This window comes from Pezoporus flaviventris, unplaced genomic scaffold, assembly GCF_033815535.1.
Source record: "Pezoporus flaviventris isolate CSIRO_AGI_PZ_B2104156 unplaced genomic scaffold, CSIRO_AGI_Pfla_v1 ptg000041l, whole genome shotgun sequence".
NCBI classification, from domain to species: Eukaryota; Metazoa; Chordata; class Aves; order Psittaciformes; family Psittacidae; genus Pezoporus; species Pezoporus flaviventris.
Window position 1 is genome coordinate 14,856,843 of NW_026892589.1, and position 27,083 is coordinate 14,883,925.

Below are 27,083 nucleotides of genomic sequence, written 5' to 3' on the forward strand. Positions count from 1 at the left end.
CCAGGAGCCCCCTCCCACCTCCGCGCAGCTGCCGCTGCCTCGGGGCCGACATCCGGGAACGGGGGCGGGAGGGGGGGTCAGGGGCGGGGTCGGGAACGGGGTCAGGGTCGGGATCGGGGTCGGGATTGGGGTCGGGAACGGGATCGGGGTCAGGGGTGGGAACGGGATCAGGGTCGGGATCGGGATTGGGGTCAGGAACGGGAGCGGGATCGGGATCAGGGTCTCCACGCTGGGGTCCCACCGTGGCAGAAGGCCTCAAGGTGCCAGGCGCGCCACACGTGCCCAGTCAGGGCCCACCCGCGCTCAGCAGGCGCCTCTGGAGCAGCCCTGGGCATGGTTCGTTGTCGGCCACAGCGGGAACCCGCAGCACCGGTGGCTTCACAAGGAGGCTTCCGATGGTCAGCGTGTCCGGACACGGGCCGTGCCCAGCACTGGCGTGTTCAAACTCCCAAGTGTCTCAAATGAGTCCCGACCCACGCCCGCGGGCAGACTAACGGATACTGCACAGCGGGCCTGGGAGATGTCCTGCCAGGTTTTAGATACACAACTTTCCCAGATCCCCCGACACATCGATCCCCTCCCAGCTGCTGGCACATCCGTGCAGCATGGCAGCGGGCCCCAGGCTGCCCGCACACTCAGCCGGTTGGCTTTCCTTGCAAACCCACCCAGCACTTCATTACTGCCCATCACAAGGCCCCCAACACCAAGCTCGGATTCACTTAAGCAGTGTGAGCCTTGCGTTGTGCTCCCTAGTGCAGCTGGATTAATGGGAAAAACATCTTAGGGAGCACCTTCACCGAAACACAGAAAACAGGAACATTCCCTGACAGTTCTTAGGCAGCAAAGCACAGATCCCCAAAGGGAGAGAAGCTCAAAGAATCTCAAGACCTGATGGGGCAGGGACCTCATGAAGATCCTTCATGACCTGCCTTCCTCTCTGCGGAAAGGTGCCACAGTTCAAGCGCAGGACCAGGAGGTGCCTCCGCTCTGCAGACAGGATTCCACATGAAAGGAAGATGGTAGGATATCAGACTCTCAGCATTGCAGAGTGAGAACTAAAGTAAGATGGGAAACAATACGAGTGTAAAATACAAATACAAGAACTAAATTACAGTAATTCACTGTGCTGGAGATTCTTGAGACACCTGTTAGCTGAAGCACAAATATTTACTGTCATTAAGAGAAGCACTCAAAACACAGATGAAAGAGACAGATTGCCATCAGTATGCTCCCATCTACCTTTACCTTAGCTTTCACAGTGCCACGGAAGGCACTCTAGGGGCTCAAGTCAGCTGTTAACCAGAAGAGATCCAGATTTGAAAGTTGTTGTCTTGACTCCCTGGGCACCTTCTGATAAAATAAGAAAAGAAATAATTAACTGATAAAGCAGAGGGTTTGCTGTTGATTCATGTCCCATTAAGTGCAATAAAGAGCACAACTGCTCATGAGTCAAACCTCAGAGAGGAAAGCAAGCCCTTCACACAATTAATAAAAGTTAGCAGCTGCCATTATAACTTCCTCCAGCACAGGGCCCCCATGTTTACAGGACAAAAACTTGTGCCAACACATTAAGAACAAGGTAAATATGTGCAACAGTGCTTGACTTCCATGAACCCTGGCCCTCTTCCAGGCAGAAGGTGGCTTCTCCAGATGCTGCTCTGTGAGGGCTGACGTGAGCAGAGAGGCTGCCACTGTCCCCAGGCATGTGTGTCTGTGGTGGGATGCAGCGTGCACATGAGCCAGCCCAGGCATGGCATGAGCCTGGGCCTCGGGCAGGTTCCCTGAGCTCCCAGGGGCGTTGGCTGGGCTTCCCCAGGAAGCAACAATGCTCCCAAGACTAATTCCTGTGGAGAACTTGCAAGCAGTGAGAGGACTTCATGCAAACTGCTGTCGGGTTAACCTGTGAGTGCCGTTAGTTTAGCTCTACCTGTTGGACACAGATCACTCTAAAGGAACGGGCTCACCAAACCCACAGGATAAAGTTGTGGTGGGAGCAGCTACTGACCAATGCAAAGGAAAAAAATCCAGCTTTATTCTCGCTGGTTCTCACAGTGCAGCCAAGGCCACTATGGTAACTTCCATGGCATCGGTGGATGCTGAGGATCTAGTTACACAACCCAACCTCACTGTGTAGTGAACCAGGACCTTTCCACTGAATTCATCAAATTCCCTCCTCAGCGGCTGCTCCTGAAAGGAACAAATTCCCTCATCTGCAGGAGGAGAGGTGCTGTGCCTAGCTGCACACTGAATGAGAATCAGACTGGGAGCTGTGTTGTACCCTCACTGCAGCTTGCCCAGCATCAGGGAAATGAGAACCTGGAGCTCCAAATGTACGCACAGCTCCTGAAACAGGAAGACATTGGAAAATCAGAATCTGGTCCCCTGCTTTGCCTTTCCCAAAACTAACAAATGATATTCTAAGTGTTACCTTTTACAGTGGAAGAATCAGGCATTAGGATGGCAAGCGATGGACTAGCAGCCTATGCATGAGGGTATGATGGCACAGAGCACCACTGCTGTGGACAAGCCACCCAGGTGAGTCACCTCAGTTCCTCAGATCCAATGCAGCCGGTGCTGTGTGCCTCCCACATGCTTTCCAGATCAGTCTGAAATCTTTGGACCTTCCTATCAGCCACATGTTCCACCGGGTCTCGCTCGCAGGATGCAGCCAGGCTGCCTGCTGAGCCCTCCCCGGAGGAGGCATGACCCTGCCTGAGGGATGCAAAGCAGAGCGGTCACCGCACACGGTGGGAGCGCACCAAATCTGCTCCAAGGGTGGCAGCTCTGAAGGTGCATTTCCATAGCCTGCATTTCCATAGTGTCACGCTGGCAAAGAAAGGAGAGTGCTGGGGAAGGGCTGGCCTGGCGGGGCTGAGAAGAAGGAAGGTTCTTCTCCATCAGCCTTTCAGATACAGAGGTCGTGGGCTTGCAAGGGTCAGCAACCCCTCTTAATATTCACCAAAGTAGCAACAACAAAGGCAAGCTGGGGAAAGGGAAGCGTTCCTGTGGAGTCCCATCTTCACTCTGGATACCGCTCTACAATGAAGTTATTTCAAACCGCCCATAGGTTAAGCTACGGCTTTCATCCCAGTGGCAAAGTTCCTGCTGAGCTCTGCCTGCAAAGGCACATCAAGCAGAGACACTCCGATGACATCTAACCTCACCCAGCTCACTACAGCAGCCACCTTTCTCAGCCAGGCTGGTGATTTAGATAATAGGAGAGAGTGTCTCAAATGCATAACATTTAATAGGACCAGAAGAAGGTCAGCAGCCCTGCCTGAGCAGCACTTAAAAGCTCCCATCTGATATAAATGCTATCTTGGACATCTGCAGTGCTTGGTAAATAAAAAGACAAGTTCCACTTTCCAAAGCAAATTCCATGAATGATGCTTGGCTTTGGTGGTGATTCCTGGGAGGCAGCTCTCCTATTTCCCCTTCATACACCTGGGCATTAACCAGAAAGAGAAGGTCACTCACTGCTTTCTCATTCAAACAATCTGCGTTATGTTCGCCCTGAAATCGCTACCCGGCTGTGACAGCAGCTGGGAAGCCAGGGACGCACTTCCCTGCACTGGGCAGCTGCCAGCAGCGCTCCCGTGATCCCAGCAGCGGAGCAGCCGTGACCGCAACCAGCGCGCTGGCACACAGCGGCCGACACGGAGCAGAGGGGCTGAATCCTGTCCTTCAGGCCTGTTGTCTTCATGACACCAGAAGCTCTTCCAGGTCCTGACACCACCTAATGCTGCACTTTAGAGCCTGGGTGTCACCAAACCTGTAGAGGACTGGGTCCCAAGAGTATTCCCTTCCCAAACCATGCCTGTCCAACCAGAGATGTGGCTGCCACTGGAACAGGTCACCTCCCAGCTGTTTTCCCTTGGGTGCATCAATCACTGGAAGAGGGATGTGGCCAGGGCTCCACAGCCCCAACCCCTGCCAGCTCCACACCCCTGCTCCACCGAGCCTCACATCCCCCCCACGGGCACTGCATTAGCAGCAGGGACTGGGCAGCAGTGTCCTGTCAGCCTCGTGCTTTGCCGAGGCAGTGGAGCTGGGAGAGCACACGAGGAGTTAAGCTTTTTCTCACAAAATGTGTAAAGCTGTGGTCTGCGCACTTGGTGAGCTGCAGCACTTGTGGCCAAAACATTCTGCTGCATATTTCTGAAATTATTTGTCAGAAAAGAACGTCAATGACATATAAAATGAGTTGCAGATGTAACCTTTTCGAGCATCAATAATAAGACATTTGAAACTAAATCTTAACTCACAAGTGACTGCATCACACAGGGTAGTTTGTGAGGCAAGGGCTAGCAGATCAGCTGCAGCACTGTAACAGATCCCAGCAGCGGTGCCCCCTCCAGCTCCCCTACTTAGCAAAGAACAATTACATTCCTGCATTTGCCAAAGCTGCTTCCCTTCCTGGGACCTTCCTTCCTGATTCCCAGGCTGCTCCTGGACCCAGTAGGCACTCTTGGGTGGGATAAGAGCTTTTCAGACCAGGTCCAGCAGCCAAGTCCCACAATGTGCTGAAATTGCTATGGCCAGAGCTCTTTCTCGGAGGCACTTCTCAAGAAAGGCTCATGTTTTAACCCTTCCTCATTCACACCACAGCAGCAAGTCTACACCCCAGATGCCTTGAGCTGCACGTGTGTCGCTCCTCAGACACATGAAAGCTGAGGACCCCACTAGAACACATGGACGTGCGCATTGCAGCATGCTCAACCAGCAAAGGACAGTGAAGGACAGTGCTGTGTTCCAGTACACACAGCAGCATCCCCAATTCTGTGCCCCAATGGTGTGAGCACCTCAGCAGCCTGCGGGAGCTTTCCCAATGGCTCAAAGTCCAATGGGACCATCACTGCTTCAGATCTCCTGACATGGCTGGAGGGCCAGCACTGCCACCACACTGATATTTCTGTAAGGAGTGTCACCACCGTGTTCTCAGAGGCACATGCTTAAGGAATTTAACTACTTTAATACAATGGGCTCAAATTGCCAAGGAATGTTTGTGCATCAGTGTGAAATCAGAAATTCGGGGGGGGGGGGGGCTTTATCTGTCAAAGGCCAACATCAGGGGGCTGACAGAGCAGACAGTGGGAAGCTGGATTGCATTTGATACGCATCAGCCCATCAAACACAAACAGCCTTTAAAGTGCTGGGAGGCGGAGCCAGCCCCGTTACCGGCTGTAACTGCCCTGCCGGGTCCCACTGGGATCTCTCCCTGTGAGCCGAGCAGGACCACGGGGGCCTCCTGGCCTCATCTCACACCATAAATCATGGAAAAAGGGATACTTCTTAACAGCTGAAATTGAAATGAAAATGCCTTCCCTGTCAGGTCAGCAGCTCCCTGTGCTGTCCCCTGGCCATGTGTGACTGGGCGGGATGCTCTGCCCTGGGACGCGCCAGGCACACACATGTCAGACCTGCTGAGGCACAGTGGATGGGCCAGGCAGACCTCCCACCCAGCCAGCCCAGTTACCGTCAGTTAACGACTGTTCAGCTACAGCCTGCTCAGGATGGAGAGCAACAACACCCCAGCCCACACCATGCGCTGCCAGCACCAGCACCTGCTGCTGGTCCGTGAGGGAGGATGACCCGAAACTAAGATCCTGCCGGATTGGGCGGACGTCAGCCAAGCACAGGCATCACCTGGACGGGCAACGCTCCTGTGGCAGGAATGCTCCCACTGCCCCACAAGCATCCTCTGCTGGAGGGTTACTGGTGCCTTAAATTATCCCAGGGGACAAGGAACTCAAAGCCCTGCCTTCAGATTATCCCCAGACATCCCCGCTGAAACGACCCTTCCTGCAGCCCCCGGTGTGGAACTCTGGCCCCCAGCCCAGCCCTCAGGGCTTTCCCAAGGGGCTCCGGTGTCCTCAGAGCATGAGCACAGCGAGGAGAATAAATAACATAGCCCCACATGTGGAAAATGGGCTTTTCTTACAGTCTCAAATAGTAAGTGAAGGAAAAGGAACGGGGGGAACATGCTTGAGCAACCCCTCCTCACCACCTCCAGTGCGCGCAGCATCACTCAGCTGAGCAGGGTGCACGGCAAATGATACCCACTCTGCTGTCAGCCCTGCCCAGCTCCGAGACCCCACTCACCAGGGAATGCAGGGGAACAGATGGATTTTCCATGGCAAGGAGCTGCAACTGCTCCTTGCAGTCAAACACGTCAGCCCCACAGAGCCACGTGTGCAAACCATTAAACCCTTTGCTGGGACAGCAGCGCCGGGATAGGGCTTCTGGGGACGTTCAGAAGGAAGGAATTGCCTTCAGCCAGGCACAGGGTGGATGGGCAACAGCTCACAGGGAGCCATCATCCCCACGTGTCCAAACCTCCAGGATTTTGATCTTCCAGGGGCTTCTTGTCAACAAGATGGAGCAATGGTAGAATATTAAATTGCATCGAAGCAGCAGTAATCTGTCCACACAATGAGCCACCTTCACTAGGGCTTGTGAGCAAGAGCCTTGATAAGGTGTATCAGGCTTACAAGGCAAACACATTTAGGAGGTTATTCACACACAGCACAAGCCACCAGGGTTATTTCAGGCCGAACCCTGCACAGAGTTTTTGTGCCAGGCACAGGGAGATCTCAGAGCTGCAGGAATCAGCCATGGATTAGGGAAACCGGCAATTCCCAATCTCACTGCCTTGAGCTGAGAACCTGGATGGTCTGTGCAGTGAGATTGTTTGGTTTAATTACAAATACAACACACATCTCTATTAACCTTGGAAATTAAAATAGTTCAAAACAGGCTGAAAAGCAGCCGCTGCCATGCCTGCTCACTGATGCTGGGAGGGAAGGCCACAGCTTGCAGGGAAGGGTCGCTCACTCCTTGCTGTTTTCCCTAGGAAGGTTCAACCACTTTACATGCGAGGTGTTTCCTTGCATTGCCAAGAGGAGATGCAATGCTGATGGGCCAGGAGCACAGCCAGGGCCAGAGCACCTGCAGTTCCTGAAGGTAAATGAAATTACACCCCAAAAGAGCAGTGTTAGAAGGCAGCTCAGTCTGCAAGGTCCAAAGGTAGTGGGTGCCAGGGCTGATGCTGCCAGCAGCCTCCAGCCCTTGTGCAGATGTGCTGGATCCAGCACCTGTCAGGATGTGCCAGCTGGAGGGGTGGGCAGCAGAGCACAGCTGGGTCGGTGTGCCGGGTCCTTCCCAGAATACCTGGGTTTATTCCCCAGGGACAGGATTCACCTGCCTTGGGCAGGCGCTCAGCACATGGGCAGTCTCATGCAGTAGCAGGAAAGGCAGCAGGAACCTGATACAAACTCATTTTTCTGGGTTTCATCCCAAAACACATTTCTCTGGGCTGAGTTACACTGGAGTTGCTCTGGCAGCCCAAGGCTTTGGAGCACAAGCCGCAGACCTCAGACCACTTTAAAATGTAAATATTCTAATAAACACCCAGAAGACCTGGCTAGTATGGGAGGGAGGCACTGTGGGGCACAGGACTCCACAAAAGCACAGTGTGTATGTCCTCAGTAGTTTTTCCTCGCTGAAACAAGAACGAAGGAGGTTCCAAAGCCTGCAACACTGCAAGAGGCGCCGCTCGCCCTGTGGCCACAGCGCACGTGTCTCTGCAGCGCCTTTCTCCAGCGCGGCGTGCTGCGAAGAGGGGTGCAGGGCCGAGAGCTCAGCCGCGGCTGGGGGGCACGGCTCTGCCCTGCAAACGCACTGGAGACGAATGCGCGGACGAGCAGGGGCCCCGGAGCAAAGGGGCAGCCCCAGCGCAGGGACAACCGGCCGCAAGATTCCCAGGCGCTGCCGGGCCGGCAGCAGGGAGGAGAGGAGCGGGGCACCCCGCGGCTGCGGCAGGGAGCGGGACCCAGCGCGCACCCGGGCTGTGCCGCACCGGTTGTGTGCGCGGGGCAGCGCCGGGCCCGCACCGTGCCCGCGCCGAGCGCGTCCGGCGCTGCGGGCCCGGCCGTGCTGCACCGGCGGCTGTTTACTGGGAATCGTGTGCTTTCTGCCCTGGTCCGCGCTGCATTCAGAGCCGTTCCTTGGCTTCAATAAGCCCCTTGTTAAAGCCTTTTCCCTTCTGTAATCTCATCAAACTAACCAAAAGGAGTTTGTTCTGAAATAGAGTCCCGTTTTGTAACCTGGCTTCCTATAGGAGATCTCCCCGTGCGCGCTCGGCCCCTCCGCCACAAAAGGGCTCTGCTTGTCCTGGCGCGCACAAAAACACTGCGTCTGTTTGGGTTAGTCAGCAGGGGGTTAATGAAAAGCCCGGCCCTGGGGACTCCCACCTTATCTGCAATCATGAATTTATTGAAGAATGTGTTAATGTGCTGGATTTTATTCATCAGGGGTCAGGGCTTTTCAAATTCTTCCTCCCAGCTCCCCCCCCTTTCCATCCCTCCCCAGCAAGCTCACAATGCTGTTTAAACAAAGGACTTCCAACACAAAGAGCAAATTTACACAGTAAAGTTTTCTTGCAAGCCCAGAACAGAGTCTGGAAGAATTCCAGCTTTATAAAGAGAAAAGGGGGTGGGGGGAAGAAAGGGGGAAGGGAGAGAGGGGCATTTTGCAGAGGATAAAAGGAAATTGAGAAAAGTTCCCACCTCCTGAAGCTCAGCACTGAATATTCTCCACCACTTAACCCTGATGCCTTACAAACCCTCGGGGGTGTTGCAGCAGGACATGAGCCCTCCCAGCACCAAACTTTCAATATACAATTTAGGGTCGCATTTCAGCAGCTTCTTTATCTGTGCATTAGCCCCTAAAAGGACACAGTCAACACTAACCAGGGCTCACGGTTTGTCCCTTGTGCCGGTTTTACAGGTGGTGATATAAGAGAGATAGAACGGGGAATAAGGAGGCTAAGCAATGGCTTACAGATCCTGCAGTGACAGTGTGTCGTAGGCCAAGCAGGAACATGAAGGACCCTCCGTTCCCCCCCATCCATCCCATGAGCTATCCCAGGACCGAGTCCATGGGGCACTGTGGGACCATCCCCATGTGCCACCTGCCCAGGCTCCAAGAGGCGCAAACCCACCACTGCTGCGAGGGCAGGAACAGAGCTGGCTAACCCCAGCACAGCCTGGCCAGCCGCGGGCTCTTCCCTTCCATCTCCTCCAGCGTTACCCCCACCCAACAGCAGGGATAAAGGGTGGGTTGGTTCTATTTTCTTAACTAAAAGGTTAAGACCCGCCAGATGCTCTGCCAGGTTTAGTGGTGCTGGTCAGAGCTCTGGGGTTAGAGAGCAGGGAGCAGCCCTGCTCTAACCGACCGAAGATGACCTCGATGGTTTTCTTCAGGTCTTCACACCTCCACTTTCTGCAACATCGTTACTGATCTCTGCAGTGCCTCAGAAAGCAGAGCTCAGAGCAGACACCACCTCCATGTCCAGCTCTGCCCAGCAGGCACGGTGTTACGAGTTCACCTGAGCAAGGAGCTTCCGGCCTCTTTACGAGCAAAAGATGCATGTTGTTGTTGGCCATAAAGCTAAAACTGCTGGGGAGGTGACGAGCTCTGCTCACCGGGCAGGAAAGTAGCTGCTCCAGGAATATAGCTTGGAGACTTTGGTAAATACTCAATTAACATTGAAAGAAACCCATTTCCTAACAATTTTCTAATGGTTTCATAAAGAAACCATTTTCTAACAGGTTTCTCAGCCAGAAGGATATCATTGACCCAAATTTTCATTCCTGTGATTATTCGCTTTGGTCCACAGGGAATGCAAAGCCTCCTGCCACACTCCCCCAGCCAGCAGCACCCTGTGAACAGCCAGCACAGACAAGCAGCCAAGGATACGGGAGTTTAAACAACTCTGGATCGCACGGACAGCCACGCCAGAGGTGAGGCTGTGTACCGCCACTGTGTGCCCTGCTCAGACACGGCCGAGAGCTAGAGCTTCACAGGGGAGGCTCCGCAGGGAAACAGCTCCTGGTGGCCAAACCGGCTGCAGAGGGACCAGGCAGATGTTGGCATGCGGGATCCAGCTGTGCTGGCGGTGGATCCTTGACTCTGAGCATGCCATACGTATTTATAGGGGCTCCTCCACGACAGGAACACCGAAAGCCTCAAAGGAATTAAATCAGCTAAATAGGTTGGGAAAAGAGACATGGCTACAACTCGGCAGAGTCACAGGGCGCATGGCACAACCATTAGGAAAGCAAGAACTACAAAAGCTCTCTGACCAACTACTTCCTTTTCTTTAGCTAATAAACCATATTCCCTGCTAACACTGACACACATCAGAAATGAGCCTCTGAGCACAGAGCACCAGGACAAAGGCAAGTGTTGGGTGTGAGCAAGCACTGTGCTGGCATCACCAGCGGTCACAAACGCTACCAGAGGACAAGTAAAGCCAGACAAGGAGGAGGAAAGCAAAAAGCAGTCAGTTATCCTCACCTGTTCACGTGATGAGGGTGAACACTGAGCTCCTGCTGGCTTCTGGGAGCCAGGAGCTTGGAGAGGAGCATTGCTGGTGCCAAGCGGCAGCTTCACTGCTGGAGCAGCAACAGAAGCCTCTGCATGGAAGGAGATCTGTCCAACTATCAGCAGAGCTCGTGGCCAGTTTGGACCATGTACAGGGTTAGCATCCCTTGAGCAGCTCTGGGATGGGCTGGAGAGAGGTTGGGAGCCATCAGTGGGAATGAAGAACATCATAAGCTCCCTGTTGCCAGACCAGCACTGGTCCCACAGAGAACAGGCGACTGGATGAGGAGAGGGGAAGGTCTCATCTCCTGTGGATTTCCACTGCAAAGAAGGCACTGCACTGCCAGGAACGCTGCTTGTATTCCTCTCTCCAGATCAAAAAGAAGTCCAAACTTAAAAAAACACCAATACTGAAACAGTAGTTTCAATAATTTCAGTGGGTTTGAGCTGAAAGTTAAGGGGGAAATGTGCACACTACTTACAGAGCGAGGAGCAAAGCGCTGTGACAAGATTCACTCCCCAGGAGGATTGCATGCAGAAGAAAAGCCAGCAAGTTGTGTATTTTTAAAGCTGGAGTTACAAAGCATCTAATATATAATTACCAGATTTAGCAAGAGAGAAAACAAACCAGCTTTTTATAGCCAAAGTTAACAAATTTCTGTCTATCCCCACACCAGCCAACATAAGGAGCGGTGAGATCACGTCTCTAAAGCAGATGATTACACTTCTCTTCCATACATTGTTTTGTCCCTTCAAGGATGTTGAAAGTATGGTTTGAAAATTAATCACAGCTTTCTCCCTCCACAGGCTTGAGATGGCTCAGATGAGTTTCACGCCCTCACTCCTGCTAGTGGAAGGTGTCCCGGCCTGTGGCCTGGGGTGGAACTGGGTGAGCTTTAAGGTCCCTTCAACCCAAACCGCTCTATGGTTCTGTGGTACTTTTTCCACATGTGCTTTCAGTGTCACAACACGCTGTGGAGGGATCAGAGGGAGCACAGCGTCTCGGTGCCTCCTGATCCGATGCATCGTGTTTGTTCCTAGGTTGCAAGTGCTGCTGTTGAGGTGCAGGCACAGGCACAGCATCCCCTGGCTGCACAGGACACGCAGTGGCCCCATCTCACACTGGGAAGCACAGGGCAGCACCAGGGCTGCAGCTTTGGCACCTCACAGAAACGGGGAAACCCACAAGGAGAGCACTTGCGTGCTTCCCACAGGTATGAACCATACACAGGGGTGTTTCTTCAGCTCAAACCCGACGTGTTTGGACACTGCCTGGGCTATTGCATGGGGTTTTCTTGCTTTGGAAAACACCGTGCAGCATTTCCCGTGAAGGACTCCTTGGAAAGCTCACAGGAATGTGAAAGGATTCAGAGTTCGAAATCTGAATAACAGAGATGTAGGGGTTTGAAGAACCTTGATAAGAGCTCCGCCTGCTTACTTCTTGTTCACATAATTCAGCCCAAAAGTCTCTCCAGAAGTGCTGTGGCAGATCCAGGTCCCTGCTCACAGCGGGATCTGCCTCTTGTGCCAGGGATGCTTGAACCTGGGAGGAGCCTCCTCAGGGCTGGGGGTTTCTCTTTCCCTGCAGACAGGGCAGCTCAGCAGGGTCCTGGGTCTGGCATCTGTCGGATCAGCCCAACCAGGCCTCCCTGACACCCACCACCGCGGGGAGCCGGCGCCTGGCCAGGGGCTCCCCACACCACGGCCAGGACTGGTACCAACCACCGCGAGGCTCAGGGCTTACCTGTGTGTGACCAGATCCTTCACTTCTCCCATCTCAGGGGGAGAAGGACTTCAGACACAAACAAACATGGCATGAAATCTACAATAGCCACCATTAACATCATATTTATTGTTATTTAGTTGCTCAGTAAAACATATACAGATATGTACAATATGCATGAATACAGAAGACTGCACTTTACATATTTAAAAAAAAAAAAGAAAAATACCACTCAGTTTCATGAGCTATCGTCACAGTCTTCCAACCAAGCATTTAGGAAATGAATTTAACAAGAATCAAAAAAACAAAACAAACCAACCAAAAAACCCAAAAAAGAAAAAGAAAAAAGATTACAGGATTGCCTAACACACAGCAGAGTCAAGTTTTCGTATTTTACATGTGCAATAACATTTTCAGAAGAGTTTGCGATGCAGTACGGATTACCAGTGTTTTGAGGTGTTTTCTTCTTTTCCATGAACCAAATTCAGTACAAAGAAATAACATCCTTTTGCTTAAGGCTGTTTTAAAGCTGTAATATTTGTGGGTAGTGAATAGTGATAAAGTTCTAACAGCCGGAAATCACAGCCTGCAGTTTCATCGGTCAGAACCTACGAGCGGATGGACTCAAACCAACAATTTTAATAGAGAATTTCTGAGACAAAATTAGACTGTTTCCTCCATTAGCCACAAGCAATAAAGGAGAAACAACTCTATAAAAATGGGTTATGCTCTCACACACCACCCATTGGGCAGCCGTGAACCCAGTCCTGGAGGAAACCTCACACTGCAGCTTCACAGCAATAACCCAAATTCACCAGGTTTGTCCCTGTCTCCCCCGCTGTGTCCCACTGCCCTGTGCTCCCCTCACGGGAGGTGGGAACGTTCTGCCTCGTTGCTGGTGCCTGGAAGCCTGATCCGGGCTCAGGAAAGCCAAGCAGCCCCGAGGATGTACATGCAGGTGGACAGCACCCAACACAACCCCTAACTGGCCCAATGGCCCAATTCTGATGTTCATTCCCTTCCACCCTACCCCCACCACGGAACCCTTAACTAAATAAAATGAGTCTAAACCTTCTGCCAGTGCTGTTCTAACAACCGAGCTAGAAGAACATAGAACCAGTAGCCCTGGGAAAAAGGGATCCGGGGAAGAGTAACACGGGTATTTCATAAATAAGGCCTGTCCTCTCTCTTTCTGGCAGAGATACTTCATCCCTCCTCCCAGTTTAAACGCAAGAGACATTTTGCTCTGTTTGCTACAGCTTCTGTTTTAACTTGAAGACAAGGAGCCAGGGAGCTGGGCTGGGAGCTCAGGGAGGTTCAGGCTGCCCCTTCCCAGTGCCTGGAGAACCCAAACCACCGGGCAAGGCAGGGTCTCCAAAAGAAATGTGAAGCTGCATTTTAGCTGTTGTTCACAATACAAATATCGGGCACAACTTAATAGGCCAGTCACCACGGGTCTTTGACTTTGTGTTGGCACAACCTGCCCCTCTTGGCACAACCTTTCCCCCATCTGGAAGCCCTGTGGGACGAGCAGGAGCCAGTTCACGTTGTCCTGGCTTTACCTGGTCACTTGGGGAACACATGGGCCGCTGCATCTGTGCCTCAGCTGCCCTCTCCATGAGAGTGCAACTTACCTCGTGCACCACAGGCTTTTTCCTACAGCTCTCGAATAATACTTCAGCTGGAGGTATTATTATTCAGAAAAGGAAATAATTTCAATTCTGTGGGGTTGTGCTGAGCCTTCGTATGGTAAAAAAATATAAATCAGTGCATTCAGTGTCAAATTAATGGAGAAGATGAGTTCAATGACATGACTGCAGGCAACACAAGCTTTGCACAAAGCTCTAGCCTTCTGTGTGTGCCATTAGTACCAAATCATAGAATAGAATACACCAGGTCACAGAATCATAGAATAGAATACACCAGGTTGTGAGCATGAAGCGATGCTTATCCTGGTCAGTGATATGTACCGTTTCTGTTCTGACTCTTGGCAAGAAGCAGAGTCCCTGGCTTCAGCACAGCCCTCCTCACCTCACAGGACTGGAAACTGTCAGGATTCCAGGGGGGTTAAAGAATCACTCCCACTCTGTATTTCTATGAGCAAGTGAAGAAGTCAGTCCCAAGTGGATGAGGACAACTGCAGGAGAGGAGTACAAGCTGCAGAGAGCAAACCAGAAGAAAAGGGTGGGTGAAACCAACTAAGTCACCACATTTCTGCTTCAAGGAGGATTTCTCTTTAAAACAGATCTGAAATGCTGGATGCGTTCACGGAGAGGTCTCTTCCTGGTAGCAGGGTGTGCATCCCTGACCTCAGGAAGCCTGAAAAACCTGTTCTCCTGAATGCAGCAGGAAAAACTAAAAACAAAGAAGTTGGCCATGGGGCTGCACTCCATGCAGGAATGCCACTGGACCACGAACTCTTCCTAGATTTTCAGCTGTAAGCACTGAAATGCGGTATCATAGATCTAGGCAAGTGTTTTGCTGGGGTTCCTCCAAGACTCACCTGGCTGATATAGGCAGGAGCTGCCAGGATGGGGCAGGAGCCAAAGACCAAGCCCACCACAGCATCACTCCCGGCAGGCACAGCTTTGCCAGGCAGGATTTCAGGTTCAACACCATTTTGGGTGAACCAGGACTTAAATCACAGGCAAAGGGGCATCTTGCAGAGTGGGGGCTGGAAATTATTACCTACCAAGAGATATTTCAGTGGGATGGTGATGTTTTATTGCAGGTACAGAGAGGAGCTCTGAGCTTTCGGCAGCAAGCGTGCACCTACAGAAGGCACAGAACTCAGAACCATCCCGTCCTTTTGTTCAAACCAAGTGGGTGTGAGGCAGCTCCAAGCCAATTGCTCCAGGATGGGCAAAAATTCTCATCCTTGTGGCAGCTCCAGCTTCAACAGAAAGTAAAATATTATTGAAAATCAAGGTTCAAAACTATCCAGATTTATCCAAAACCAAGTCACTGTCCAGACCCATAAGAGGAAATCAATCCATGCATGGTTAATAACAGCACATTCAAATAACACTTCCAAACACTGTGAGTCTCTCTGAAGCCCCATACGACCGAGTGAGGATTTCAGACCACCCCGTGCCACTGGTGTTTTAGGCAGAATTTCCTCTCTATTGGTGCCTACTGAGACCATTACTTCAAAATAATTAAAGTCCCAGCACAATCATCAAAGATAAACCACAAAACAGTCTTCACACTCTGTCCCTTGAGCAGGGACACATTCTGTGAATTCATGACAGAAGTAATAAATAACCCTAGAGGCCAACCTTTATTTCACAGCTAAAACCTAAATCTCCAGTGATGTTCTAAGGCTTCGGGGAGCAGAGGGAAGGGAGCTCCCTGAGCAGGGTGGTGCACGTTCCTGAGCGGAGGAACACAAAGAACAGGCAGCAGGAGGGTTGGATCATCACGTCAGTCGTGGTTTTATCTGGTTTGCTTCCAACTTCCTTCTCAAATGAGCATTATCTATCTCGAGCAGGAAAAGTATGGTTTTCCTTTAATTGTGTGCGTGCAGTAGCACTGTTCCTCAATGCGTGGCAGAAACGGGGCCTCGGATGAGTCTGGGGGGTCTAGCGTGGGGTCTCCCTGCCCTGGCAGGTTAGGAAATGCTGACCCTGGGCATGCAGCACCTGCATCCCCTGCATGGGCTGACCCTGACCACCACCACCGCACTAGGACAGCTGCAGCAGGAGCCGGGCACCCACAGACAAGGGCATGGGACACTGCACCCCGCTTTGACCAACAGCGTCTTCTTCCTTCAGCTAAAATGGGCTCTGGGAACACAGGGCACACTGGTGACAGCCCCAGCTCTGGGGGTAATTTCTCCATCAGAGATGAAGTGGGAGCTGCGGGAGCACCACCAGGACCAGAAGCTGCGGCCCCGCTGCCCCTCACAGCAGAGGGGTGCTGGGCACTCGAAGGAGGTGATGATGGCTCCGAACTTCCAGCAAACTTCCTGACTCATTCAGAAAAACTTCTCTCTCCCTTCCCCGGCCGCGCCAGGGCCAGACCGCTCCTGACAGCTCCATCCCTGGGCTGCACCAGGGGACACACAGGAGCGCGCCCTCGCCCCGCCGGGGCGGTGGAACGGTACCAGTGGCAGCACATCGCTGTCTCGGGAAAGGGCAGGCTCCTTGCCTGAATGTTCACCAGAGCGTTTGGCCTGTATGTGACTGGCAAAAGCTGGGTGTCAATATAATATATAATATAATGATGACCATTTCACTTTAACCGGCGTTTATTCCTGAACTGCTGTTCTTCAGGATCACCATTGTAATAAGCACTGAACAAAGCAAAACAAAACAAAAAAAAGGAAAAACAAAGCAAATGAGGAGGAGGAGCTTTGTCTTATTATGACATACATGACTTGGACATACGCTGAGATGAAAAAGGAAAAGGCCTCATCTATGAATGTATGCCAAGGTTACAGAATAATGGGAGAAAGTGGTCTAGCAGGAAAATCTTAAGCAAAAGTGTGCTAACTGCAGAAGGGTTAACACTGGTAACATACTGTGGCAGACGATTAAAAAAAACTTGAGGTTTACTTTAAATTAACCCTTTCCAGTCCATATGCCACTAAGCAGGTACCAACCTAGAAAAATAGTCCACCTAGCAGTAGCGGCCCTTTGAAATTAAAAAGAGAAAAAAAATAATTTCTTTTGTTCAAGTCAGGGCGGCCACGAAAGTTCCAAATCTGTTGGAGATGTCCGAGTGCAGGGACCTCCACGTCGGCACCGCAGTCCGGCCCTTCGCCTCGCCCACGTCGTCCGTGCAGTGGACCGAGAGGCACTGCAGGTGGCTGCCCGTCTGCGCCGCCGACGTCTTGCTCGGGGGAAGGTCGTGGGCTGAAAGGGTTCAGAGAGAGCATTAGGAGAACTGCAACGCAACACATCCACAGGCACAACCCATCAATGGAACCCACCAACACGCACAACCCCATCCACGCAACACAACCACAGCATTCAGGGAACTCCTCAAGCTTTGCTTCACATCATCCTTCTTGTGCTTCACAAAGCCAAGCAGTGCAGGTTGACCACCCTCCATGGGGCAAGTTGTATTCCTTTCACTCAAGCAGTTGCTACACCAGACACCAAACAGGAACTGAACAGCTCATTACACAATCACAGTGATATTAAAAAAATAAACTAGTCTAGAAGTCCCTGGTTTAAACTAGAAAATGCTTTTAATGCTTGGTTATATGCTCGCATCCAAAACAGTATTATAACACCAGAGAGAAACTTTAGAGCCTGGGGACACAATGCTGTAAATGACAGGAGAAGGAACACGGTTCCAGAGCAGCACTGCTGCTGCTCCACCACACGCTGCATTAGTGCAACCGTGCGCAAACCCCACACAAAGCTCCATCACACACCTCAGCCTGGCACAGCCATGCTCTGGGCTTGCACTTCTGCAAGATGCCCTCACCCACTGCTTGGACAAAGGATCCAACACCAGCAGGTCAAAGATGCTCACGTTCCCCAAATCCCAAAGTGCATTACAGTTCCCTGTGGTTGGCATTGGTTTCTTAGTTTTGATAAATAAGCAGCACCAAGGAGCAGAGTTCATCACATAATACCCCAAAGCAGAGTTTAAGCAGGCAGAGATGAATTAACACAGCCTGCCCTTGCCCAGCACAAGGAGCTTCTACTCTTCCCTCCCATTCCCCCTGAGCCCCATCACGCCCCAGACCCTCCCTGCACAGCCTGTGCTTGCCTCTGAGGGGTAACAAGCAGCTTTTCCTCCCTGAGGATGTTTCCAGCTTGGCCCTTGACATGAGGGACACATCTGTGCTGCGGAGCTGGTCCACTGCAGTCCATGCCCCGTGGGCATGGCAGCCTCGGCCACTGCATCCCAGGCTGATGTTAGGATGCCACTTCGGGAAAATCACAGGGGAAAAAAAAGACTCCCTAAATAGATGCTATTTGATGAGATGTTAAATTTAAACTCACTACCCTGAATGTAAATATACCTGAATAACTTTCTATTTATAAAACATTAAAAACTCAAATGGGATCGTGCAGAGAACTGAGGAAGGGAAACGGCTTTTCTTATTTGTATTTGTTCACAAATACAGATAGCGAACACTCAGAGTGCACACAGTACCCAGCACTTCTTATTCTTAGGTCTCCCTGACTGTACAGGACATGCTGGTCTTGGTACAGGAAAAGCCAGCGCCTTGAGATTAGTCTTTGTGACAGCAGCTTTCTTCCTCTGCTGCAGAGAAAGAGGAAAGAGTCCCACTGCTGATCTGCTGTCACAAGGGGCCCCGGGATCGCGGTGGGGTTTCTGCAGGAGCATTTGCTGCAGGCTCCAGGGACCGGCCTCTCAACAGCACGTCCCCAGAGCGGGACCCAGCACTCAGCTCTGCGTGCCTGGTGCTGGGCCGGGATCAGAGCCAGGCCTGAGCTGCACTGCACCGGCAGCAATGCCTGCATCAGCCATGCCCACACCACCAACACCCAGAATGGAGCAGGTTCTCGCCAGTAATTAAGTGAGGAAGCTCACATGGTACAAACATCTAAAGAACAAAAAAATATCCTTATTTACTCACAAACCAGCATATTCAGAAGCAAATTACTGATAAAGGAATCAATGCAAAAAGCTGTCCCCAGTGATGAACAGGACTTGCTGGCCTCAGAGGAAAACCCAAGGAAATGAAGTGAATTAATATCATCCTAAGTTTGCAAAGTCAATACCAATTGCCACTGTCCACATGATGCCACATGCTGTGGGGGAGCTCAAGATCTCTTGGTCTGTTGTTAAAGAGCACAGAAAATGGTCATTCAAACCCAAAACACACAGGGGATGAGAGCCTGCAGTAAGTCTTGCATCTGCACAGGTCTTCTCAAAGCCAATCTGAAGGGACAAATTCAGCCCAATTTACTTTTTTGCAGTATTTCCATCTTGACAAAGCTATGATGCTTTTCTGGAGGAAAAAAAAAAAAAATAGCAAACCCAAACCCCTTTGTATTAAAAACCTAAAGTTGTGCTGATCCACCTGATGAGAATCATGTTCTTAAGCAGGAGATACTGCCCAGTGCTTGTCCAAACTCTCCCAGCAGACCAGTCTCACCGGCCTTCCTCACTGCCTCTGCCTCCTTCAAAGCAGCAGTGCCCAGCACTTGCCTTCTGCAGCGCACACAGACCTGGGGGTATTGCTAGTGGAGACTGATGGGACTCAGCAGGTTAAAATTAGTCGGGTAATGCAAAACGGTGTCATCACATCACTACCTCGTGGCTGCCAAGTGTCAGATAAATCACTGTCAGTCATGATGCACACCTAATTGAAACCAAGGAATTTTCAAACAAATTATGTTTAAACGTAAGCGTGACCAGCAGGTCGAAGGAGGTGATCCTGCCCCCCTACTTTGCTCTCGTAAGACCTCACCTGGAGCACTGTGTGCAGTTCTGGTGTCCTCCACATAAAAAGGACATGGAGCTGTTGGAACAAGTCCAGAGGAGGTCACGAGGATGATCAGGGCCTGGAGCACCTCCTGTGTGAAGACAGGCTGAGGAAGATGGGGCTGTTCAGCCTGGAGAAGAGAAGGCTGCCTAGATTAGAGAGAATAGAGGGATGCGAAGGATGGTGTGGAGGGACTCTTCATTAGGGACTGTAGTGATAGGACAAGGGGCAATGGATTAAAACTTAAACAGGGGAAGTTTAGACTGGATATAAGGAGGAAGTTTTTCACTGTAAGGGTGGTAAGGGACTGGAATGGGTTGCCCAGGGAGGTTGTGAATGCTCCATCTCTGGCACTGTTCAAGACCAGGTTGGACGAGGCCTTGGGTGCCATGGTTTAGTGTGAGGTGTCCCTGCCCACGGCAGGGGGGTTGGAACAAGATGATCTCAAGGTCCTTTCCAACCCTAACTATTCTGTGATTCTATGAAACTGCACAACTGCCTCTATTAGCAACTACTGCAAGAAACTTGTGCTATTAGCAAAAGCAATACCCTTCTAATAAGAGCCCTCCTCCATGCCCGGGATCTCGAGATGGTCTGGGTGGAGACTTCCTCTCCAAACCAAAGGACATGACACAACAGAACCTGGGACAGACACAAGTAGAACCAACTGGTGCTGCCTGAAAATGGCAAATGTTAAAGTAGAGATAAGAGATAAACCGCCACATGCAAGCACCAACGTGTTCACATGGAAGGCACGAAAGCAAGGAAGTGACCAAGGACCAGCAGCAGCCCGGGAACAGCTCAGCTGTGACAGTGTCCTCAATCCAAAGCACCAGCCTCAGCGCACGCCCCAGCAGCCCCCCATAGGTGATGGTGGGGTCACTCCAGGGAGGACAGTCCCCTGCAGAGCAAAAGCCACCAACTGCCTGCAACCACCGCGGGTTCCTCCGCCCAGCGCCCACAGCAGTGGCACCTCCTCAACCCCACAGTGGGGTGACGTCGGCTGGTCCCAAAAGCCAGTTCCTGCATGGATCGAGCTCAAATTCCAGCACTGGAAACTTTCTTCCTTTTTAATTCTAATGGCCCATCCTACCATTACCCTGCCCAGAGCAGCAACCCATACTCCGTATTTCAGAGGCAGACAAAGAGAGGCAAACCCAGCACGGTTCATCCCAACCAAGTGTGCAAAATTGCTCACTGCAGAGAAAATTCCTGCGATAATGACTGAATGCCCTGGAAGTTAACATGAGGTTTGATTAATATTATTAGCTCAGCTTGTGCACAGGCGCTTCCAAGAGGCAGCCACAACATCTGGAAGAGCTGGGTGGCTACAGCGAAGAAATATTTGCAAACATTCATTGGAACATGAAAGTGAATTAAGTCCGGCCATTTTCACAGCCCTTGCATGTTCATGCTCAGCAAATACTCCAGCAGGTTTGTTTATTGCAGTTCAAACCGTATGTTTTAGGTAAATATTTCCAAGCAATCTCTGCACAGTTTGCTAACATTCATCAGTTACAACAACAAACAGCAGCAATGGTAAGGATTGTAACAAGCCTCTGGGACAAACACACGGGGCTGCTCTCCTGCAGAGGCAGATGAACACTCGGACACTTTCCGTTCCCAAAGGACCAAAACGGTTTTAAAAAATACAACATTAAATTTTGTTTCTAGGTAAGCGCTGCCCATTGAGCTCCTGAGCAGGCTTTACCCACACACACGTTTCCGTCGCCAAGGCATGGGGCATGAGCAGAGTACGGGAAGGCTCGGGAGCCTCCTCCCGCCCCAGCTCCTGCTCTGACCTGCACGTTTGGGAAGCTCTCTCCTGCCCTGCTCTACTCCCAAAGCCATGAGTGCCTCCAGAAAGCCATTGGGTGCTGTTTGTGTGTGCAGCAGTGACGGCAGCACGGTAAGAATGCAGGAGCCTCCCCAGGAGCATGGGCACCCACAGCTGGGACACAGGGAGATGAGGAATCCTGCTCCACCACCAAATTCAATACACACACTACAGCTGCTCTTTCACATCAACACAGGAAAAACGTATTTCTCTCTGGCAAGATTAGATCCCGTCACTCTCCTCACTCCGGAAGACACCATGTCCTGAAGACACTTCCAATCCTTCCAGCTTCCTTCTCCCCCTCTTTCCTCAGCCCACATTAAGCTGCTCTGTAAAGCCTCTTCCCTCAGGTAGCATCTTCTCAGGCATTCTTTAAAAATAACATGTTCTCCTACCCATGACGACCCCACCAAGCACTGCAAATCCAGATGTGCCCCCATTTTTAGGTAACCTAATCCCATTAAAACCGAGTTCACCTGCATTGCTAGCATGCATTATGTGCATCGTCTGGTGAGAGAAGAGATTAATGGAGGGAGGGATGGGGTGTAGCCAAGGCAACCACGGATGCTACACAGCAGCACTGGCAGTTTCTGATGCTTTTCAGGTGCTGCTCATGCCATTCCTCTCATTTTTGCCAAACCCACCACCACCAAAAGGAACAAGCAGGCGTGAGCGTGCAGCCACAGTCTGGTAGGGGTCTGGTTGGGAATGGGTTCCACTCCACATTTCAGTGTCCCTGCAAGATTGAAGTGACAAACAGGAGGTGAAGATCCCTGGAATGGCTCCTCGCCCCAGGGCTCATCCCTTACACTTCTTCACCGGCTCTGACAAAGCCACGGCCGCCCGCGCTGCCCAGGCTCCGGCCGCCCGCCCCACTCAGCCCCACCGCTGCCGCCCTCGATGGCCAGCGGAGCGTGAAGCCCTGCACTGCTACTGATCTTGTTAAAGCTAAATCGCAGGATCTGGCCAAAACTGCTCTATTCCTTCACCAGTGATCAGGTTCCCCTCTACCATCTGATAACCACTCTTAAAGGATGCGTTAATAGGCTTCTGTTCACCCTGTGTCTGTTAAGCAGACGCTGAGCTACTGTAAGAGGGAATAGATTTGAGTAAAGATCTCTTATGAGGCAGCAAACCTACATATAGTGTTTAAAATTATTCCCTTAGGACAAGATGTTTTTCACCAAATCTCCCACATGACAGTTTGACATATTGGTTCAGGCACATAGCTCTGTATTTGTACACAGCACAGAATCATCTTTTTCAGTTTTCAAGAAAAATAAGGTCTGAAAACGTTTCATGTTTCCCTGCACACTGGACCAAGTCTCCACAGATTAATTTAGTTCCAAACTCGTATTTCTAAACACAACTAGCTCATTTGTGTTGATAAACAAATGAACTATCTCCTCCCTCGCCACCGTAGCACCAACAAAATCCTGGACAAAGGCATTTTCTTGACCAGGAAGTGCACGTCTTGCATTTGATTATAAGCACAAACATGGCACCAGCCACACGCTTATTCCATGAACTTGCACTACTTCTGGTCTCCACCCAGGGAACCTGTACCCTGCTTTGGACTGGATCAGCCTCTTCTGTTGGTAATGCCTGGCTTTGGACTCTGCAGCACCAAGCATGCTGCTGGTGCTCAATGCAAAGCCCCCTCTGCTCTGTTACCAAAATCCTTGATGTGTTTTCTGTAACCTGGGCAATTTTTAAAGCCTGTAAGGTGCTTAAAGGTGCCACCTTCCCCAATATTGTAATAAAAAAATAAAGGAAGTCAGAAATGTTTGTAGTTAATATGAACAACTGATCCCAAGGACTCGTAATGAACAGCACAGCCAAAACAGGACCAGGCAATTCCCCTCTTCGCTGGCCAGGAGAACTGTGCAGAGATACCCCAACGCCAGGGTATCGGCCACATCTCACTCATTAACATTTCAAGAAGTCATTTGGCTTGGTCAGCCCATAGATTTATTGCTGAGATGGAGCCAGCTGAGCCTCACTGTAAAAGCCTTTCTCACAAAGGAGAGAAGGCTCTCCAGCGAAAAATGCATGCACAGCACTGAGCACTGTCCCACACCACTAAGATATCCCTCGAACCAGGATTAAATCTGACTTTGCTGGACGCTGATGAGACACCTCTCACCTGAAGGCATGGCACAGCCGGCCCTGCTGGCCAGGGCTGGGAACACAGCCCGTTTGCCCTCAACACCGAGCAGTGCCCTCCCCTCCATCAGCCCATCAGGTCTGGCAATGTCCTCTAATCCTCAAAGCCTCTTCCTCCACAGACAGCATGATTAATTGGAGGTGCCTTTGACTCTAAAGGGAGCATGTATCAGCCCATGCTGCAGAGATGTTTATTTTGCTTTCCATGGCCTCAGAGCTGGCACAGAGCTCCAGCCCTGCTCGCTGCTTGCACGGAATTCAGATAACAGGAGACACAGAGTGCTTGCTGAGAATACGTATTTTTACTTTTTCTCCCTTGACCTCTTTTCACGCTCCTGTTTTCACCAGGAGCAATGGGAGGATGCACGCACCACGACAGGGAGGCTGCCCAGACCCACAGCAGCGTTAAGGGTTTGTTGTTACGGCTGTAGGGCTACAGTCAGACAGCAGTGTCCTACCCTACAGCGCCAGCAGCCAGCCAGGGCAGATATGACTTGAGGACAAACTCAGACTGTTGGCCACATTCTGCGGCCTGAAGAAACTGGTGAAAACACCAGTAAGCAGGAAACATGCTAACCCCCTTGGCGGAAAAAATGGCATTCACCTTGCGCGCAGCATGACCTTGAAGACACAGAACGAACAATGTGTGGATAAGAACAACATTGCTCTTTTAAAACATGTGTTCCCTCCACGCTGACTGAGACGACAAAGGGGGAACCCACAGTTCCCCACTTTGCTGCCCACTGCCCAGCCTAGAGCAATATGTGCCCAGGGCTTTATAGGAAAGTGTGAAACTCCCTACACCTTTTATTTCTCTGGAGGCTACTGTTAAATTACTGCTTTCCAGCTCTATGACTCTGAGAAGAAACCTGAGCTCTGTGTCAGAGAGGGGAGCCAGAAGCTCCGTACTTGGGGACAGTACTAACTCCTCCTAGACAGCCACAGGGACAACGGACTGTTTTTAACTCATATCCTTCCTCTCTCCTGGATATTTTCAGTTCCTCTTTTCAGTTTAACACATTCACTCTCGGTCTGGCTTTCTGCAAGATACACAAGCCACAGAGGGGTTCTGCCTGGCCCCCTTGTGAAGAAGCGAGGTTGGGGTTTTGCATCTCATGTAACAGAAGACCATTCTTGCAAACCAAGTCCCATCACAGCCACTGCTGCTTCCTGCTAGTACAGGCCTGCCTTCTCCCATGCAGGCAAACCACAGCTGTGTCTAACAGCCACTGAAAGCTGATGGCCAGATCTTCAACCATGCTCTAAGTCAATGCAACCCAACCACATGTCTCTGAACTGCTGGTCAGGCTCCTCAGTGCCATCACCAACACCATGCTCTCCTAAGCTCTGCCTGTTATGAGATGCTATAGCCCTGCCCAAGTGAGGGAAGATGGCTTTAAAAATCGAATCAAACCAGCTGCCACCAACAGTCAAACCATTCCTGGATGCTTCCAAGAGAAAACAAATGGGAGTCTGGCAACTCTAACTCATCCCAGCATAACCGATTCAATGCTCCCAGCATTCATACGCTGCCATCCGAGACCAGCAAATCCTCTGGGAGCTCTGAGCACTTCTGCTCATCTTGGAAAGGAGTTAACTGCCTAAATCCTGCCCGCCGGCTCCACCGCATTTACACTCAGACCCAGCACTGGGATGAAGGCTACAAACAGCTTCTCCTACCCCACCCTCCAAAGTGCTGCAGCTGCCTCAGCCCTGTCCCTACCTCTGCATCCATCCAGCACATAACATGAAAAGGAGAACTCCACGGTAGGAGTGAATATTGGCTGACTGATCCCATGTTTTCTCTGCTGTTGGCGTACATCACTCACTTGCACTAACTAAATGCTTTGAGCCTATTTTCACCGAGGGTAACAACCCACACATCCGTGATGAGTAAGGAAGTGCTGTTTTTTTATCCAATACTTTCACATTTATTTCATATGTACGCAAATTATCACACGGCAGCATTACGCCCCACTCCAGCCTCTGGGAACCCAGCTCTCGACAGCCAGAATGCATGAGCAAAGAAAAAGTTGGTCATAAAACCCAAGGTGGAATTTTCTGCCTGCACGGAAGTCAGATGCAATTGTTAAATACACCCCAGTGCATTGAGGTACCAGTATCGCCTTCAGCCTAATGCAGGTTTCAATGCACAGAGCAAGCCTCCAAAAATAGCAGGAAAATGCCCACTCACCCTGGCAAGGGAAGTGGGTGCATGAGCGGGTTTGTAAAGGCAGTGAATTGATGGTGATTATGCACAGAGCGCAACAGAGGAGGAAACATGTAAATTCCAGCTCTCTCTCGTCAGATTTGTGCAAAAGCTTCTACATAATTGCTGGGGAAAAAATAGAAATGCCAACAATAAGTAGGATATTTAAGCCCTGCACATTATACATGGAAATCTTTATTTTCCTTAAATGAAGTGAAAACAGAGTGAAAGAAGAAGTTCCCTTCAAAGAACTTTTGATCACTTAGTTTCAGGATGCAAATTAAATGAGTAAAAAGCCAAGTATAAAAAAGGGCATTTGTCACTGAAATATCACTAGTCTCTTGTGAAGTAAAGGCCTGGGTACAGCTGGCCAAACACTTTGATGTATTTAGTTGCCTTGTTCCCAAAGAAATCAACAGAGTCCATGTCCTCATTTCCCAAAGCCAGATCTGCACCCAGCTTGGTCAAGGCCAGGACCAAGGGTCCTCCAGCTCCCATCCCTCCAGGCTCCTCCCAGCTCCTCCCACAGCTCCTGGAGCTGCCTCTGCCCCATCTATAACTCACAATTATGAGAGACCGTAATACAAAACTGCCACAGGCAAAGTCAATCTCTCCCAGGGGCCTCACACATCTGAGGCTCTTGCACACCAAGAAATGGTGATCATGTGCATTAATGCTCCAGGTTAAGCCACATGAGTTCAAGGATATTCATGAAAATACAACTGGAGTTTACCAAAGGCTGACAGTTAAGAGAGAAGAAACAGCATCCAGGATCTTCAGCTCTTTCATCCCATTCATTTATAGTGTTACCTTGAAATACATCCCATTCCTCTTTAGGAGATCTCTAACTGCAGTTGATGCGTTAGAAGTAGCAGCTTATATGAGGGGACCATGGGCCTCCGTGAAATCAAAAAGAGCTCAAACAATTTCACCACTCACAGTGTAAGAGACCAGCAAGAGCGAAGACCCCAGAGCAAAGCCGGGTCTCACCAGGGCACCTGCAGAGATGCAGTTCACAGATTCTGGTACAACCCCAGATTTGCTATCCCTCAGATTTTATCTTGGCCACAGAAAGATGGAAATGTTGTTGCCAAATAGTGGATTTGGTGCATTCAGAAACAACCCCTAAAGCAGCAGGAAGGTGTGGTGATTCAGCTGGGGGTCACAAAGCTGATGGAGGACCAGCATCTGTTTGAACAGCACATTTTCTAATTAAATCTATCTGAAGAAAAAGCAAACCACTCATTAGAGAGAAGAAATCCACAACCATGTGAAGGAGGAATGGCAGCAAGGGAAATCCACCTTAAAAAATCACACAAAGAAACTCGGCTTTCTGAGTTACGTCTGT

General features: G+C 50.8%; 2 protein-coding genes across 2 annotated transcripts in view; one reads left to right on the top strand and one right to left on the bottom strand.

Annotated features, from left to right (window-relative positions):
• The window catches only part of CCDC117 (coiled-coil domain containing 117), a 281,107-nt gene that overhangs the window by 42,327 nt on the left and 211,697 nt on the right, over positions 1-27,083 (top strand). The gene's annotated exons all lie outside the window — the stretch shown is intronic.
• The window catches only part of MN1 (MN1 proto-oncogene, transcriptional regulator), a 31,536-nt gene continuing 20,793 nt past the window's right edge, over positions 16,341-27,083 (bottom strand). Inside the window, exon 2 of the mRNA XM_061466533.1 lies at positions 16,341-16,965. Within this exon, the coding sequence (XP_061322517.1) occupies positions 16,784-16,965 (182 nt within the window). The 3' untranslated portion in view covers positions 16,341-16,783. The remainder of the gene's footprint in view (positions 16,966-27,083) is intronic.